Source organism: Perna viridis, chromosome 14 (assembly GCF_037379345.1).
Source record: "Perna viridis isolate PV_CMFRI_1.1 ecotype Kerala chromosome 14, ASM3737934v1, whole genome shotgun sequence".
Taxonomy (NCBI): Eukaryota; Metazoa; Mollusca; class Bivalvia; order Mytilida; family Mytilidae; genus Perna; species Perna viridis.
Window position 1 is genome coordinate 10,883,509 of NC_142458.1, and position 14,174 is coordinate 10,897,682.

Consider the following 14,174-nt stretch of genomic DNA (forward strand, 5'->3'; position numbering starts at 1 on the left):
TACTTTGTATGTATGATTTTAGATACTTTATGTTCTTTGTTGTGTATGTCTGTTTTCCATGTCTGGTCTTTGTCCCTGGATTACATTCTTTTGATTACCGCTATAAACCTGGTCCCTCTCTCTGTATATTTGGAAGACGAATTGGAATTATTTCTTACAAAGTATGAGAAATCTCTACCAAGAACTATATATTTGTATCTATGTGTACCATCTTTTTTGGAAAAAACAACGATTTATAATGTTTTTAAGTCGGGATTTTAACTAAAAATTCACAAAAAAATCTTGGGCCGTTCCAGAGGACTTGCTGTTAACTAACCACGGAAGTCGATAATTACAACAAACATTAAGCAAAAAAAAAAGACAAATCATGCAACTAATTTCGTCGATTCTCTGGAAGAATTAATCCCATTATGTGAGTATTTCATCTAATCAATAAACAATATATATATTTCTTTTAGATCAAAATGCGTTTAAGTGAAATGTCGTATGATATTTTAGACAGTTAAAAGCACGTTTCTGGTTATTATTCGGAGAATTGGACTGAGATATATGAGTCGCAAACACGCACATGATGTAAACAATGACAATTTTTACATTTAAAATATTTCATTTCAGACCATTAAGAACATTTCAGGTTTTTACCCACATTATCATAATAAACTATAAAAAATAAATGAAATTTATTGTCACAATAAGGTTTGCATATTATTTTTCCAACTGGAGAGAATGTTGTTAAACATTTTTTCGATTCAAAATGAAGTGGTCCTATTAATTTTGTGACTATGCAAGCTTTATTGAGCATGTAAAACTCTAAATTTAAACATAGAGCGTGGAGACATTGTTTAAATCAAGAATAAGATGAAGGGGCCGGGGATCTTTCATCCCATGAAATCTGTAGAAAACTTGGAAATGATAAATGGCGAGAAAACTCTCGCAGAAATTTAATTACCGCCGACGGATTACAGTTATGTGAATTTGTATTCACTAACCTAGGATATGAGAAATTAATTTTCCGATTCAATGTTTTTCACATACAAATAGATGTTTATAATAACATTGCCAGTCGTCCCATCTTAGTGAATATTTCCCCCATAGCCGTCCACAATCTTGGTTATTGGCATTGTTTGGCTCATTTCCGTTCCAATTGGAGTATCCAACAGAGGAGTTATCTGAGATCCATGTAAAGTTCCCCTCATTCTGGCGGTCACTGAGTCCTATCCAATAACTTTCTTTTACATTTCCTATACAATAAAAAAGCTGCGTGAAATATAAACAAAAAATTAAACGCAAGATGTTTGGAACAGAAAACACGAATCAAAGAACAAGTATAATTTTATAATGTAAACTAAAATAACAAACACAAAGCAAAGGAAAATGTTCAAATGAAGCAAATTACAAAATATAATTTAAACCGACAAACTTACTGAGGCACACAAGGCCATACTATGAAGGTGCTATATCTACATCAATGTCGTAGAACGGATATTTATGTATCATAAATGTAAAATCACCACCATTATAATACATTTTACTTTCAATTGTTTTTCTACGGCTCCATATTGTTATAAAATAACAGATAAAGTACTGTGATTGTCAGAACATGTATTATGTTTTATCCTGCAATGAGGTTATTTGTTAAACGAATAAAGGTATACTGTTATTTTTTTTTTTTTTTTTTTTTTTTTGTTGCTGTATCCATACATTAGCAGGTTATCGACTTTCGGGCTCCTCCCACTCACGTAATCAGCGGAACTACTTTTTTCTGGTATGCGTAAAGTAATCATAGCCGCCACCATAGATACCATATAAACAAATTGCGATTGCGTATCCGGTTAATCGTTTTTTGTTTATTTATTTTTATTTTTTTTTTTTTCGTTTACACCTGAATGAAATAAAAGATTTTATGTTAACCAAATAATAATTTTTTTTGTATTTTTTTCACCGTCATATATATGGCAAATCCCAAATCTCGTTCAAATTCATTATCAGTTTACAGACGACTTCACCCCCCCTGTCATTTAAGTCATGTCATGTCCCTATTATCTCACAATTGAAGAGCTGAAATACCATGATTTCCCGCCATATTTCTGCTTTTTACCTTTAGTAAAAAAAAAAGAAGTTCCGAATGAAAATGCTACAACTGGTACTTAATATGAGACTTACCACATTAAGTATTGAATCAGGGGGGAACCAGATATATGGCGGGAAATCATGGTATTTCAGCCCTTCAATTGTGAGGTACTAGGGATCATCTCAAAATATCCACAGAAACAAGACGGCGGATAAACAATACATTCAATGCAAAATTCTCGTAGAAAAAATAAATTTTGATTTTTTTCAATCTCGGAGGTAAGAACGAGAAGTAATTGTATGAAAGTTGTAGTACAGAACGACATGAATTAAATGGCAATTTTTTAAAGGAACTTATGAGTAATAAAAAAATAATCTAAAAAAAACTGCAAACAGGCTGAGGTGAATTCGAGTATAAACCCCAGGATAATGAATCAGAGGAACACTACATTATAGATCTGCCCATACAACTCTTCTTCAAAAATTTCAAACAAATATTTCAAATCCCAAAGAAAATAGTGCACAAATTTCACTCCTGAACTCTACTGCCATGTACCAAACAGAAACAAGTCAGCTTCCACCTTCCTCGCGAAATTAAAAACTTAAATGTTCTTAAAATCGACTTTACAACATTCAAAATATTTGTATTTATTGTTCATTTTACATATTTGTCTCTTGGAATTAAATAAATTTTGATGCATTGCTTTTTTTCTTCAAACAGCTTTGACAGATTATATGGTGCGGATTGAATTTCAATGTTTACTGAGTCATGCGACATGCGTATTAATTTTTTTCTTCGGGTTTAACGATCGGGGCTCCCCAGGGGATATGCATTTTAAAATTTTATTTTTAAAATGTACACACGCACAAAACTATTAATATAACAGGATAAAAACAATAAAGGTACATTGTCGAAAATTATTGAAGATATGTTTATTCGGCGGAGCCTCGCATTTCCTACCCGTTCAGTCGCCTCATCACATATCTTCAAACATTTTCGACACTGTACCTATATTGTATATATATTAAACACGTTTTTACATTTTTTTATGTATTTGTGTATATATAGAAAACCCCGGCAGTACTAAGTAATTCAGCAACATACAAATATATAGCAATGTTATTTAATTTACAACATCAAAAATGCATGCTGATGGATCAATACTGACCAATAAACTCATTTGGGATTCGACATAGTCCACCAATGAACATATTAATATCAATTGATAGACAGTGTATTACAAACTAGTTTGTTTCGGATAATCAAAGAAAGAATGAATAATACCAATTTATTGAATGTGTGATAACAATTTTAAAGTAATATTACTCTTACCTAAGATTTTAATGGTTTCAACAATAAGGTCATTTTCTTCTTTTGAACCAATATTTACGAGATTGGCCGACATATCTTGACATTTATTCTGCAAACATTTTTTGAGTTAGGTTATATAAATTTCACTATTTAATGCGTGTAACTGAAGTAAATATTTTTCTCGCTGCCTTTATTCTCTAGAGATAATGAATATTTACATTTAAAAAATAAAATAAGATGAAAACCCGTTTCTGTAACGGAATAACACTTAGCTTTAGCAAAAGTAAAAACAAAAATGAAAATGTTTTCGACGTGACGGTGAACGAATTAAGGAGTTTTCCCATTCAAATACCTTGTTGCCGGAAGCCATACGCAGTCACGCGTAATTTCAACAGTGTTTCTTTTTCAAAAAATGAAATGTATTGTTTTTTTGTTTTTTTGTTTTTGTTTTTTTTTTAGTTAGGATATTCATATCTTGAAGATACAAACATTAACTATATACTGTGCTTCTTTTTCAGTTTTGGTATCTTAATAGGCGAGTATCGAACAATGGATTGTGAGTTTATTAAAGCACCTACCTAACATACGGATATATTATTTATCTTTGAAAAGGTTTTTTTTTGTCGAATTCTCAGAATTGTTTGGTCGTAAACATGGGAAGTGGTCACATTTTTTTTAAACTGCAAAAAAACACGAAAATGATTATTTCAATATCAAATAACATTTAAAGATGAACGTCGTTAAAAAAGGAACCATATTTTAAAAGAATATCAAAAATATTTTGTATTCAAGTTAAATGTTACCTTAATTCAATTTTAAAGTTACTTTTCAAAAATCCTCTAGAATTAAAGAAAAAAACGCACAATTTTGTAAAAAAATATATATAAATTTTGGGGGTTTCTAAATCAAACGACATTGCCTTATAAACATGAAAAATTTATGTTTTCGTCTAAAGAACATCTTTAACTATTTTTTCAATGTAATATCGTGGTTATTTCGTCCCTTTATTGGAAGAAATGCTGTTTTTTAAAACGCAATAACGCGGGAGAAGGTATTTTAAAAAGCGTCAACTTTTGCGTATTACAATTGAAGAAACTTGTTTATTATATCCAACGCAAAGTTGCAAAGCTTTGGTATTTTAATCCCTTCAAGTGTCAGTCCAAACGTCCATTCCGTCGTCCGTCCGAACAAGTGTAGGCCATGTTGTGTTTTACTTTCCCTCGGATATGTAGGCAAAAATATTTTTAATGCTCCAATGAGAGAGAACGGCTTATGAAACTGTAAAAAGTTGTATGCGGCATGTTAAAACACTTTCAGGTATTTCAAGGTATTCTTGTTACCTAATACAATGTCCAAAAAAAAAACAGATTCAGAGAGCTAAACAGGAGTGGCTGCATACATCTACTAACCGATATTAAAGACACCTATTACCCACGTCTCTCCTAATGATGTAATAAGACACGACAGAGTATAAAAGTCAACAAATTGCAGAATGTGTAACTGAAAATCAAACATGTATGCATATAAAATTGTCAACACGTCTGTCCGCATATATCACATCTCGTCATTGGTTCATAGCTTGATTTACAACATGATAAGTTATATTGATGTTGCATTAATGCTAGTTGAACACAGTCCAGAAAGAATTAGCTGTCTATTGATAGTAGATAATTTAACATGGTTGCCCAACAAAATTCCTTGGTAAATTTCTAATGAAATACCATGTAATCAGAGGTATTGCAATGAAACGGGAACATTCCAATAGCTTAGAAAAAAATCATAGTCGTCATGAACAAGATCAGCTCTTTGCTTGGGTTGTATCAGTACTAAGCGTGGACATTTGTTTGTCTGTCTATTGGCCTGGCTAGCATCAAGACCCTGTCGATAAAGAAGGCAAAGACTGCGAGAAAACAACTTCTTGGTACAAAGTTCGACCATGATTCACATCAACAACTTTTTTTTGTCCCCAAGAAAGATTTGAAGTCTAATAAACGTATTTAGAGGATTTTTCTGTTTGCATAAATAATTTGTACTTTTCCACCGTATAAATTAAATAAGTGCCGCGAATTGTACACAAACATATTATCATTTGATTTTTTTTTTCAATTCTACATGTGTCACGCTAAGGGTACACTATTTTGAAATGCAAATGAAAACGATGGATTACGATCTTTATGAATTTTCTTTAACATAAAAGTAAGACAACCAATCGTGTAAGGTCTTAGATTTAACTGTTTATGGAAAATTTGAGATTGAAAGTTTCGTTTACTTGAATGAATCCTGTAATAACTTTTGATATACCCGATTTTGTTTGAAAGAGTAATTAAGACAAACCAAGGTTATAGCGGTAATCAAAAGAATGTAATCCAGAGACAAAGACCAGACATGGAAAACAGACATACACAACATGGAACATAGAGTAACTAAAATCATGCATACAAAGTAACAAAAGCAAATGAGCAACTCGGACTCCACTAAAATCTGGGAGCATGGACCAGCTGCACCGGTAGGCCAAGCAATTTCATAAAATGCATCAAATTCAATATGTAACATTCTATATGTGCGCGTGCCTTAAAGCACTTATAGAAGTGGTGAATATTTTAGCCATTGATGCGCGGTTAGATTCTGCTGTGTCACAATTTGGCATATGAGTCAACGATGCCAGTTTATGGGATTTCCTATAACTTTTGGAGGCGATGATGCATTCAACTGGACTGAAACTCAATCATTATAGGTAAATATTTTTTCCAAGAATATTCCAATTTACACAATGAATAAAACGAGGCGGGATAAACATGAAATAAGTCCAGAAGGCAGCACCATCGCCATTTATTTTAAAGGCTTGCAAAAAATATTGATTAGCATCATTGATCTTCATTTAGTGTATTAATCGCTTAAATGTATTCGAAATATGAATAAAAAAGACTAATGAAAGTTCAAATAGATTATTTCGATAAGAAAAGTCGGCAATAATGTCGTTGCAATTGATTATTTATGTTTTAATATTATTTTATTAAGATTTTCTACATTTATGACAATTTTCCTTCTTTCAATCATGAAAAGAATTTATAAGACATATTGGGTTGATTGTCTTTGATCCCCCGAGATATTTAAGAAACGTGACCATGGGAAACTTTTACGACCAATCAAATCTTATGCTGTGAAGACTTTTCTTTCAATCCATACAAAAAATAGCCATATGTTAGGTATGTGTATTAAAAACCTTAACGGGAGCCCTTTTTACTATTGGCGCTTGCCTGTAAGTGTTTACACTTATCGAATGGTTTATAAGTAATGAGACAGCACGAATATACCTAGTTTAAAAATGGACTCACCGACCGCCGCGCCAAAAAGATGGCTTGACAAAATAATAATTTTTGGACAAATTTCGCATGTTAATTAGAAAACGTGGTTGCAGGATAAAAAAAACACATGAACATTGCCGAATATATCAATGATGTTTAGTTGTACTCGCTTCGAAGCGATAAGCTCGGGAAACCCTCGAAATCTTATTGTTCCTAAAGCTTGTCAAATAAATTTGATATTTTAGCAATATATTGTATATTTATGTTAGATTCAATGGAAATCGTCAATATGGAAATATATCTACTTCGTACTTGAGCAGATTCCCAGGAAAGTTTTTCTTCGGCAAAATAGTAGCATTGACGGAACAGCCATTTCCACTTATTACCGCAGGCAATTGATGAAATGAGAACTAAAAAAATAAATATTCATGAATTCGCAATCACATGCGTCACATCTTTGTTTGAATCAATTTAGTAACAAAATAGACTTGCAGTCATTTTTTTTTTTCAAAGTTTATTCTCACTTGATTGATTTGAAGTATTATTCTAGTATTCAACAAACGACGTAGAAAAGAATGTTATCATCCAGATTTATACATCGAAACTAAGTACAGTACTGTGATTTTATTCGTGGCCCTTTTTTTAACTTAAAAAATCTAAAAACAACATTTGCTTATTAAACAATACTTTTGAAGATAATTACGTTATTAAAAAATTATACCAGCGATATAAAAATGCAATTTAACTGGGTTTTTTTTTAAGCCCTAACATTTTATAGGACTTGACTTAAAAACGAATTTGATAAGTGCTCGGTACTTTTGTTGCTAACCTTATCTTGTAATGAATGCATTTAATAACAAAAGTTATAAATGCAATAACAACCGTAGGATAGATATTCAAAACAAGATAACATAAAAGCCAAAAATATATAGTTTAAAACTAAAATCCATGTTATAGCAAACGAAATTTTCAAGCTCCTCGCAGCAGATGTTCCTTTCCTCTCTTACTTACCGCTGCAGACAGGTCATTCGAAATTATTGGATATTATCCAAAGATAAAGACGCGTAAAATCAGTATTTTTTTCAGATTTTTCAATTTTTTGCACTTATTTAGAGGGTTTGTTGCAGCTTTTAGAGTGCATTTCGAACGTCAGACGCTGTTCGGAGCTTGGAAATTGTTAGAAAATTTTTAACAAGTTTTCAACTTACCGGGAATTGATTCCCGTATATTTCTTATTGTTTCTTCTTGTTCCTTTATTTTGTCAGTAAGAATTATTTTTTCTTTATCGTAATTGTCAAATCTTTGTTTCAGAAGTATCATTTCTGAGAGAAAAAAAAATATTGATTATATACCATATAACACTGTTTAAAGCTAAAATCTGTCTGTGATACAATTGTCGTGGGGTTCTGTTTTACTTTTGTTCCTTAACATTTGAACATAAAAAAAAATATCTTTATTTATATGTGCATTTCAAAACGATGACTATTCCAACGTCGGTCATACCTAAACCACTGAGGATTTCTTACTTGTATTTCACAAGTAGAACCTATTTGGTTTCTTATCTCAATAGTTTGGGTTTTTAATACTTCTTGTATACAATCATTTTTTTGGATTGAGATCTTCCTATATGTTCGATTCCAATGCTGCTGATGCAAGGTTATTTTTTGAAACAAGCGTACAGAATATCACAGTTTGCCGTTTATGTATTTTGGTATAATACATATTTAAACAATAACGCCGAGATCAAGCACGTTTGGTATTCGATGTTCGATTTTTGACATTCAAACTTTTCTATATCAAACTGAATATCAAACGGTAAAGTTTTATCATTTGAAAATAATTTGATATTCATTTACGGTTTTTCTGTTTCATATTTGTTTGATATTCGTTTCTAAGTTAACTATTGATTATCAAACTAAATATTAAACGTGATTTTATTGTCCAATATTTATTTGACGTTTATTCCCGGATTATAGATTGAATATAAAACGAATTTGAATATCGACTTGAATATCAAACTGTGGTATTTTTGGTCTGTTTAATATTCGTTTGAAATACTTCACCGGATTTTATAATGAATATAGGTCGGATTGGAATATCAGCAGGATTTCTAGTCAGGAAGATATTGGTTTGCCAGTCGTTTCCGGGTTTTAAATTGAATATAAAACGGTAATGAATACCATATTTACAATCGAACAAGATTGTTTCAATTCGATATCCGTCTGAAATTCGTTTCTCTGTTATATATTGAATGTTGAGCGGGTTCGAAAATTTTATTAAACTGGAGTTTCAGTTTCAGTCAGTCCGATATTCTTTTTACTTTCATTTCCAAGTTATATATTAAATATAGCAGGGAATAGAGTATCAATTGTAGTCAGGTCGATATTAGTTTGAGATTCCTTTATAGGTTATAAATTGAATATAGAACGGTTATGAATATCAAATTGAATATCAAACTGATGTTTTTAGTCAGTCCGATATTCGATTGACATTCATTTCCGAGTAATATATTAAATATAGAACGGATTAGAATATCATATTGGAAAATAAACAGGATTCTTTGTTTGTTCGATGCTCGTTTGATATTCGTTTTCGGGTTATCTACTGAATATAGGTAGGATATGAAAGAGTAATCAAGGGAACCAAGGTTATAGTGGTAATCAAAAGAATGTAATCCAGGGATAAAGACCAGACATGGAAAACACATACACAACAAAGAACATAAAGTAACTAAAATCATACATACAAAGTAACAAAAGTAAATGAGCAACTCGGACTCCACTAAAAACTGGGAGCATGGACCAGGTACACCGGTAGGGTAAGCGTCCTCTGCTTTTCTAGAAACACCCGCCGAGTTATTCATAAAAAGTCAAGTCCGGATAGACAAACGAGGAAAGGTAAACTATTACCCGTTGAATAAATCAGTTTTCATGGTGCTGATGGACACATCATAACGATCCATGATGATGACCATATAACTTATGTAGTGATGACTTCAATCTTGTAGCAACATAACCCTGTTCCAGAAGCCTATTTGTTAGAGTTCTAGCGCGATACAAAAAGTCTGCGTGGTTTCGGCAAGCTCTGGCATAACGTATAAGTTAAAGTTTACATTCTTCAGGCTAACAAGAAATAGACACAAAACGAATTTCCAAAGGTAAAATTTTACCGTTTGATATTTAGTTTGATATTGAAAAAAAATGAATGTCGAATATCAAATATCACCAAGTACTTGATCTCGGTTACAATACCTGATATGTTATCTGTTACATTTCTTCGTTTTCCTTCAATTATCTCTAGTTTCTGCATCGTAGATGTGATATCTGTGAAAATAAACATACTGGAGATTTGCTTTATACATGTAATACAAAAGACACTTTCGTTGACAATGTCATGCTTCCAAACAAAAATCATCTTATTTGGTTTGTATTTAATAGAAGGAATCTTCATAAAACAACAATATCAAAATAAAGATTTCATTGTGGTTTTTGTATATGGTATATTTAAACAGCAGATAGCGCAATGCTGCGATACAATTATTAATGCATATTCATCTGCAATTTTCTAACAATATACCATCCTAATTTCCAAGTGCCATTATCCTCATTCCTCCATTGACGTATACGTTAATTTCCAACAAAACTCCCAATTGTCGTTGTTATAATATTGTATTTTGTACTAAAATTTTTATACTTTTAGAATTTTCAATGATTTAGTTTTAATTCATACATGTATTTAAATTCAAAATATCTTTTATATAAATATGCATCGAAAATAAGTTTGGTGTATATGTCAAAGAGACAACAACACCACTGGAATGAAAATGTCTAGCCAAGGCTTCCCACTTGTGATCAATGAAACACGAGGATACCCTGGCACCACAGGGCAGGCTGCAGCTGACCAAAAAACATCAGTATAAACAGGTACAACGAAAAAGGTTGCCCCTATTTACTTTAACATAAAAAAATCACTAAAGGTAAAAACGAAACAAGACCTTTTTTCATGATTGAATTTCCCAATCTCCCCATACGCAATCCCAATTTTTACCCTCCCTATACACATATACCATGGAATGGGATGTTTACCCAATACAGGTTTTTGGAACTTCACTAGTATAATTCTATTCCTTTAGGTGTCAGTATTACAGCAGGATCGCACACTTGCATACTGAAAATAAAAAAATGATGGAACAGACCAAAAACCCTCATCTTCAGGAAATTGATTTTGATAAGACATTTAATACCTGAGAGTATGTCTGTCAAATTTCTGTGTTTGCCTTCCATTGTGTATAGTTTCTTCTGTATCTTTGGGAACGTATCTATAAAAACGTGTTGTAAAGCAAACTTATTATGCAGTTAATGACTTGCTAATCTTAACGAAAACAGGAATAGGGAGAAGTATTTGTCCAAAATTTATGTCAAATTTCTAATGCTGGACAGTAAATTTTTCGAAATGAAGCAAAAATATTATTACTTGATTATTGCAAAATCTTAAAACACGTGGATGTTTAATCGCTATACAAATACACAGGATTATTTGTCTCCATTTAACTTAGTGATGAACTTCATACCTATTTCCAGTCTGACGTATAGTGCACCGGCAGTACAAACCAACAGCACAGAGATCACAACAGTTGTTGTAAAATATCTTCTGACTTTTGACTTTGATTGTGTTTGTGTTGCTAGGTCAACCAGTCCTCTTTGTTTTCTACTTGTCTCTAATGTGTCATAATGATTTTCATGCAAATCAGTTTCGATAAAAGAAGTTTCATAGGCAGGCTCAGTGTCGTCAACTTGCATGGCGGTTTAAATCTACATCAATGATTGAATCAACGTCATTTATAACAACATTAGGATGAAAACATTTAAATATCACACTGCGGGCTTCAGAATATAAGTGAGACAAATAATGCAAGTCTACATAAATGCCTTTTCAAAAATGGTCATAAAAGTCTAGATATTTCGAGTTGTTTTACATACTGAAAAAACTACGCGCAGAATCGCCTTAGATGAAACAAAAAATTGCTCATGGATGTATAAAATGTCTCTGCCTTACATTTCCTCGGTAATGACTTTTTAAATGGTTTTGTTTTCGCAACACCAGATATTTTTTTTTTCAACGAACAAAAACGACATTTACTGTAGTAATCGTTAATTGTAATTAACATGTATTATTCCCTTCAGTAGTGTAAAAAATGTATGAATGTGAACTCGCTTTTAAAATGTTTGTATGAAGCAATTGCAGTTTGATACCATCAAGTGTTCACATTTGCCACTTAAACTTATACCATTTCATTGTTTCACTAATAAAGTTAATGTATATATTATTTTAGCGTCTACCTGCGTGTCTGAAATTTGACATGATGTATGTCTCGTTTTGTACTTCTTCATAAAACATTATTTCACGCTTCCGATTTCGATCAAATCAATATTGTTCAATACATTCTTGTGGCAGTATGATGTCTTACTAGACATAAAACACAAAACATAACTTCAAATTTCGTTTTTAGGAAGTAGACCTAGGGTAAGGTACATAACTCCTGAAATAACTGATATGTTTGTATCATATTAAATGTCACCAAAACCTTTCAAGCTTTCCTTTGAAACAGAATGAAATGAATCCAAGTTACTTTGATGCTTACATGAGATTGTTGTAAAATGATGAATGCAAACCTTCCAATGGTTTGGTACAGTTGCTTCCCTTAGCCTTGGTCTACCTCCTTAAATAAAACCATATAACAAGAATATTTTTCAAAAGATTTGGCACATGAAATGTAACAATCAATAATAAGTAATGGTCTGAAAAAAAGTATAAAGAGTTTAACTTGTGAATTGGTATATCATCATATGAAAATATAATCATTTTTACATAAATTTCTGATACACTTTATGACTTCGGCTTCGTGTATGTTGTTTTGTTTTAATATATATACCCAACTACTTTCTTATATTTAATCGTATCCGTCGCATGATAGATTATAGAAAAAATCCTGCATCCAATTTGAGCAATTGCGGTCTCATGATACACACAGCCCCATTTCAAGCCTTCGAAAAGATAGCGAGAAACCCAAAGAAACTAGCTACAGGACAATAACTACCAGCAACACAAAACGGCGTAAAAGACATTATTTTAAACTTCAGTACATTCCTTGTTACATTTATTCAATTTAGTTTTAGAATTATCATCTAAAAATAGAACTTGATTAATATTGTTGTTAATGATTAAGACGGTTTTGAATTTCATTTTTAAATTTTCTGGAAATTATGATAAAAATTTTTAAACAAATTTAAAATAATAAAATACATTTGGTAGCAGTAATTTACCAACACGGCACCATCTTCTTTTAGTTAACCAATCAATAAAACTATAACACCATGCATTATTGAGTCTTCATTTTTCATTTAGAAGTATTGGTTTCTAATTAGATTGAATTAATTAAATAAAATTAATCTCACCCTTCAAGTCAAGAAAAACTCTGTGGTACGTGGTAAATCAATCTCCTTAAACCGTATATATAAAAACGGAAATGAATTCAAACTTAATTTAAAGTGCCTACCATCTAAACAAAGACGGTCTATTCCGAAAAAGAAAAACTTCCTTGTCGTGACAAAAATATAATAATGAGTATTATAAAACTGAGTCGTTCTATACCATCTACGGTTTTATTTATATATTTTTGTCAATGTAAGGACCTATCAGCATGAACTTCGACTTTCTAATAGCAATAGCATATTTCTTGGTTTACATTTCGCAGTCCTCTATGAAAGTTTGATATTTTAAACCCAACACCACCTATAAAATTTAAATGTTAAAGACCTACTTCCGGGGAAGACGAAAAAGGAATCGAAAACAATTACATGGTGGACAAATAAATATTTATGGTGAAGATAGATACACTATATCGATCAACATGTTAAATGTTTAGATGACATGAAACTCTATCTGGTTATATGTGTCAGGTGTCCAAGCAAACCCAAACTTGACAATTTAATCAGTTAAACAGTTGCATACTGCTTGGTTTGAGGAGGTAGACCTAGGGTAGGAGACACAACTAGTTTGTATTCAGTATGTTACATCAATTTCAAGTAAATATCAAAGTAACTTGGATTGATTTTATTCTGTTTCAAATGAAAGCTTGATAGGCTTTGGTGAAATTGAATATGATACAAACATATCACTGTTTTCAGGAGTTATGTCCCTAACCCTAGGTCTTATGACACATTACAGTATTAAACATATAAATATTATTATACATGTCAAACCATGAGCGGTTCAATTCCAGAGTCAGGAGAGGGTAAAATGCCAATATACAATGTAGTAGAATGAGCCATTTGGTGAGATTAGGTTACCTTTTAATGCTTCAAAATTTATAATTCTGATAGGAAAATCAGGTTTGAAATATATGATAATGCTGAAGTATAGAAAAAGAAATATGTTGTAATTTGTAGTTAGCAAATCTGAGCAAGTCATTTTGCATATTAGAAGTA

At 31.6% G+C, this 14,174-nt stretch overlaps 1 protein-coding gene across 4 annotated transcripts; it reads right to left on the reverse strand.

The window, feature by feature from the left end:
* Window positions 1–665: 665 nt before the first annotated feature.
* Window positions 666–13,247, reverse strand: LOC148598193 (uncharacterized). 4 transcript variants are annotated; one of them, XM_088562022.1, is made up of 9 exons: window positions 13,143–13,246; window positions 12,329–12,406; window positions 11,258–11,498; window positions 10,931–11,005; window positions 9,939–10,010; window positions 7,896–8,009; window positions 7,000–7,097; window positions 3,404–3,491; window positions 666–1,241 (listed from the first exon to the last, which is right to left on the reverse strand). In XM_088562022.1, the coding sequence occupies exons 3-9, from the start codon at window positions 11,484–11,486 to the stop codon at window positions 1,018–1,020; spliced, it is 900 nt and encodes a 299-aa protein (XP_088418148.1). In that variant the 5' UTR covers window positions 11,487–11,498; window positions 12,329–12,406; window positions 13,143–13,246; the 3' UTR covers window positions 666–1,017. The 4 variants fall into 4 exon arrangements, with proteins under 4 accessions (XP_088418148.1, XP_088418149.1, XP_088418150.1 ...); XM_088562023.1 differs by lacking the exon at window positions 12,329–12,406 and having other exon boundaries at window positions 13,143–13,247; XM_088562024.1 differs by lacking the exon at window positions 7,896–8,009.
* Window positions 13,248–14,174: the final 927 nt, after the last annotated feature.

Bases quoted from the DNA above. Each gene is read 5' to 3' on its own strand.
- LOC148598193 (XM_088562023.1), bottom strand. From the start codon at position 11,486: ATGCAAGTTGACGACACTGAGCCTGCCTATGAAACTTCTTTTATCGAA. The intron at 3,492-6,999 runs GTACGAAGTAGA...AAATGTTTGCAG, and splicing joins TTTCCTGGGAATCTGCTCAA to AATAAATGTCAAGATATGTC. The intron at 1,242-3,403 runs GTAAGAGTAATA...TTTATTGTATAG, and splicing joins TGAAACCATTAAAATCTTAG to GAAATGTAAAAGAAAGTTAT.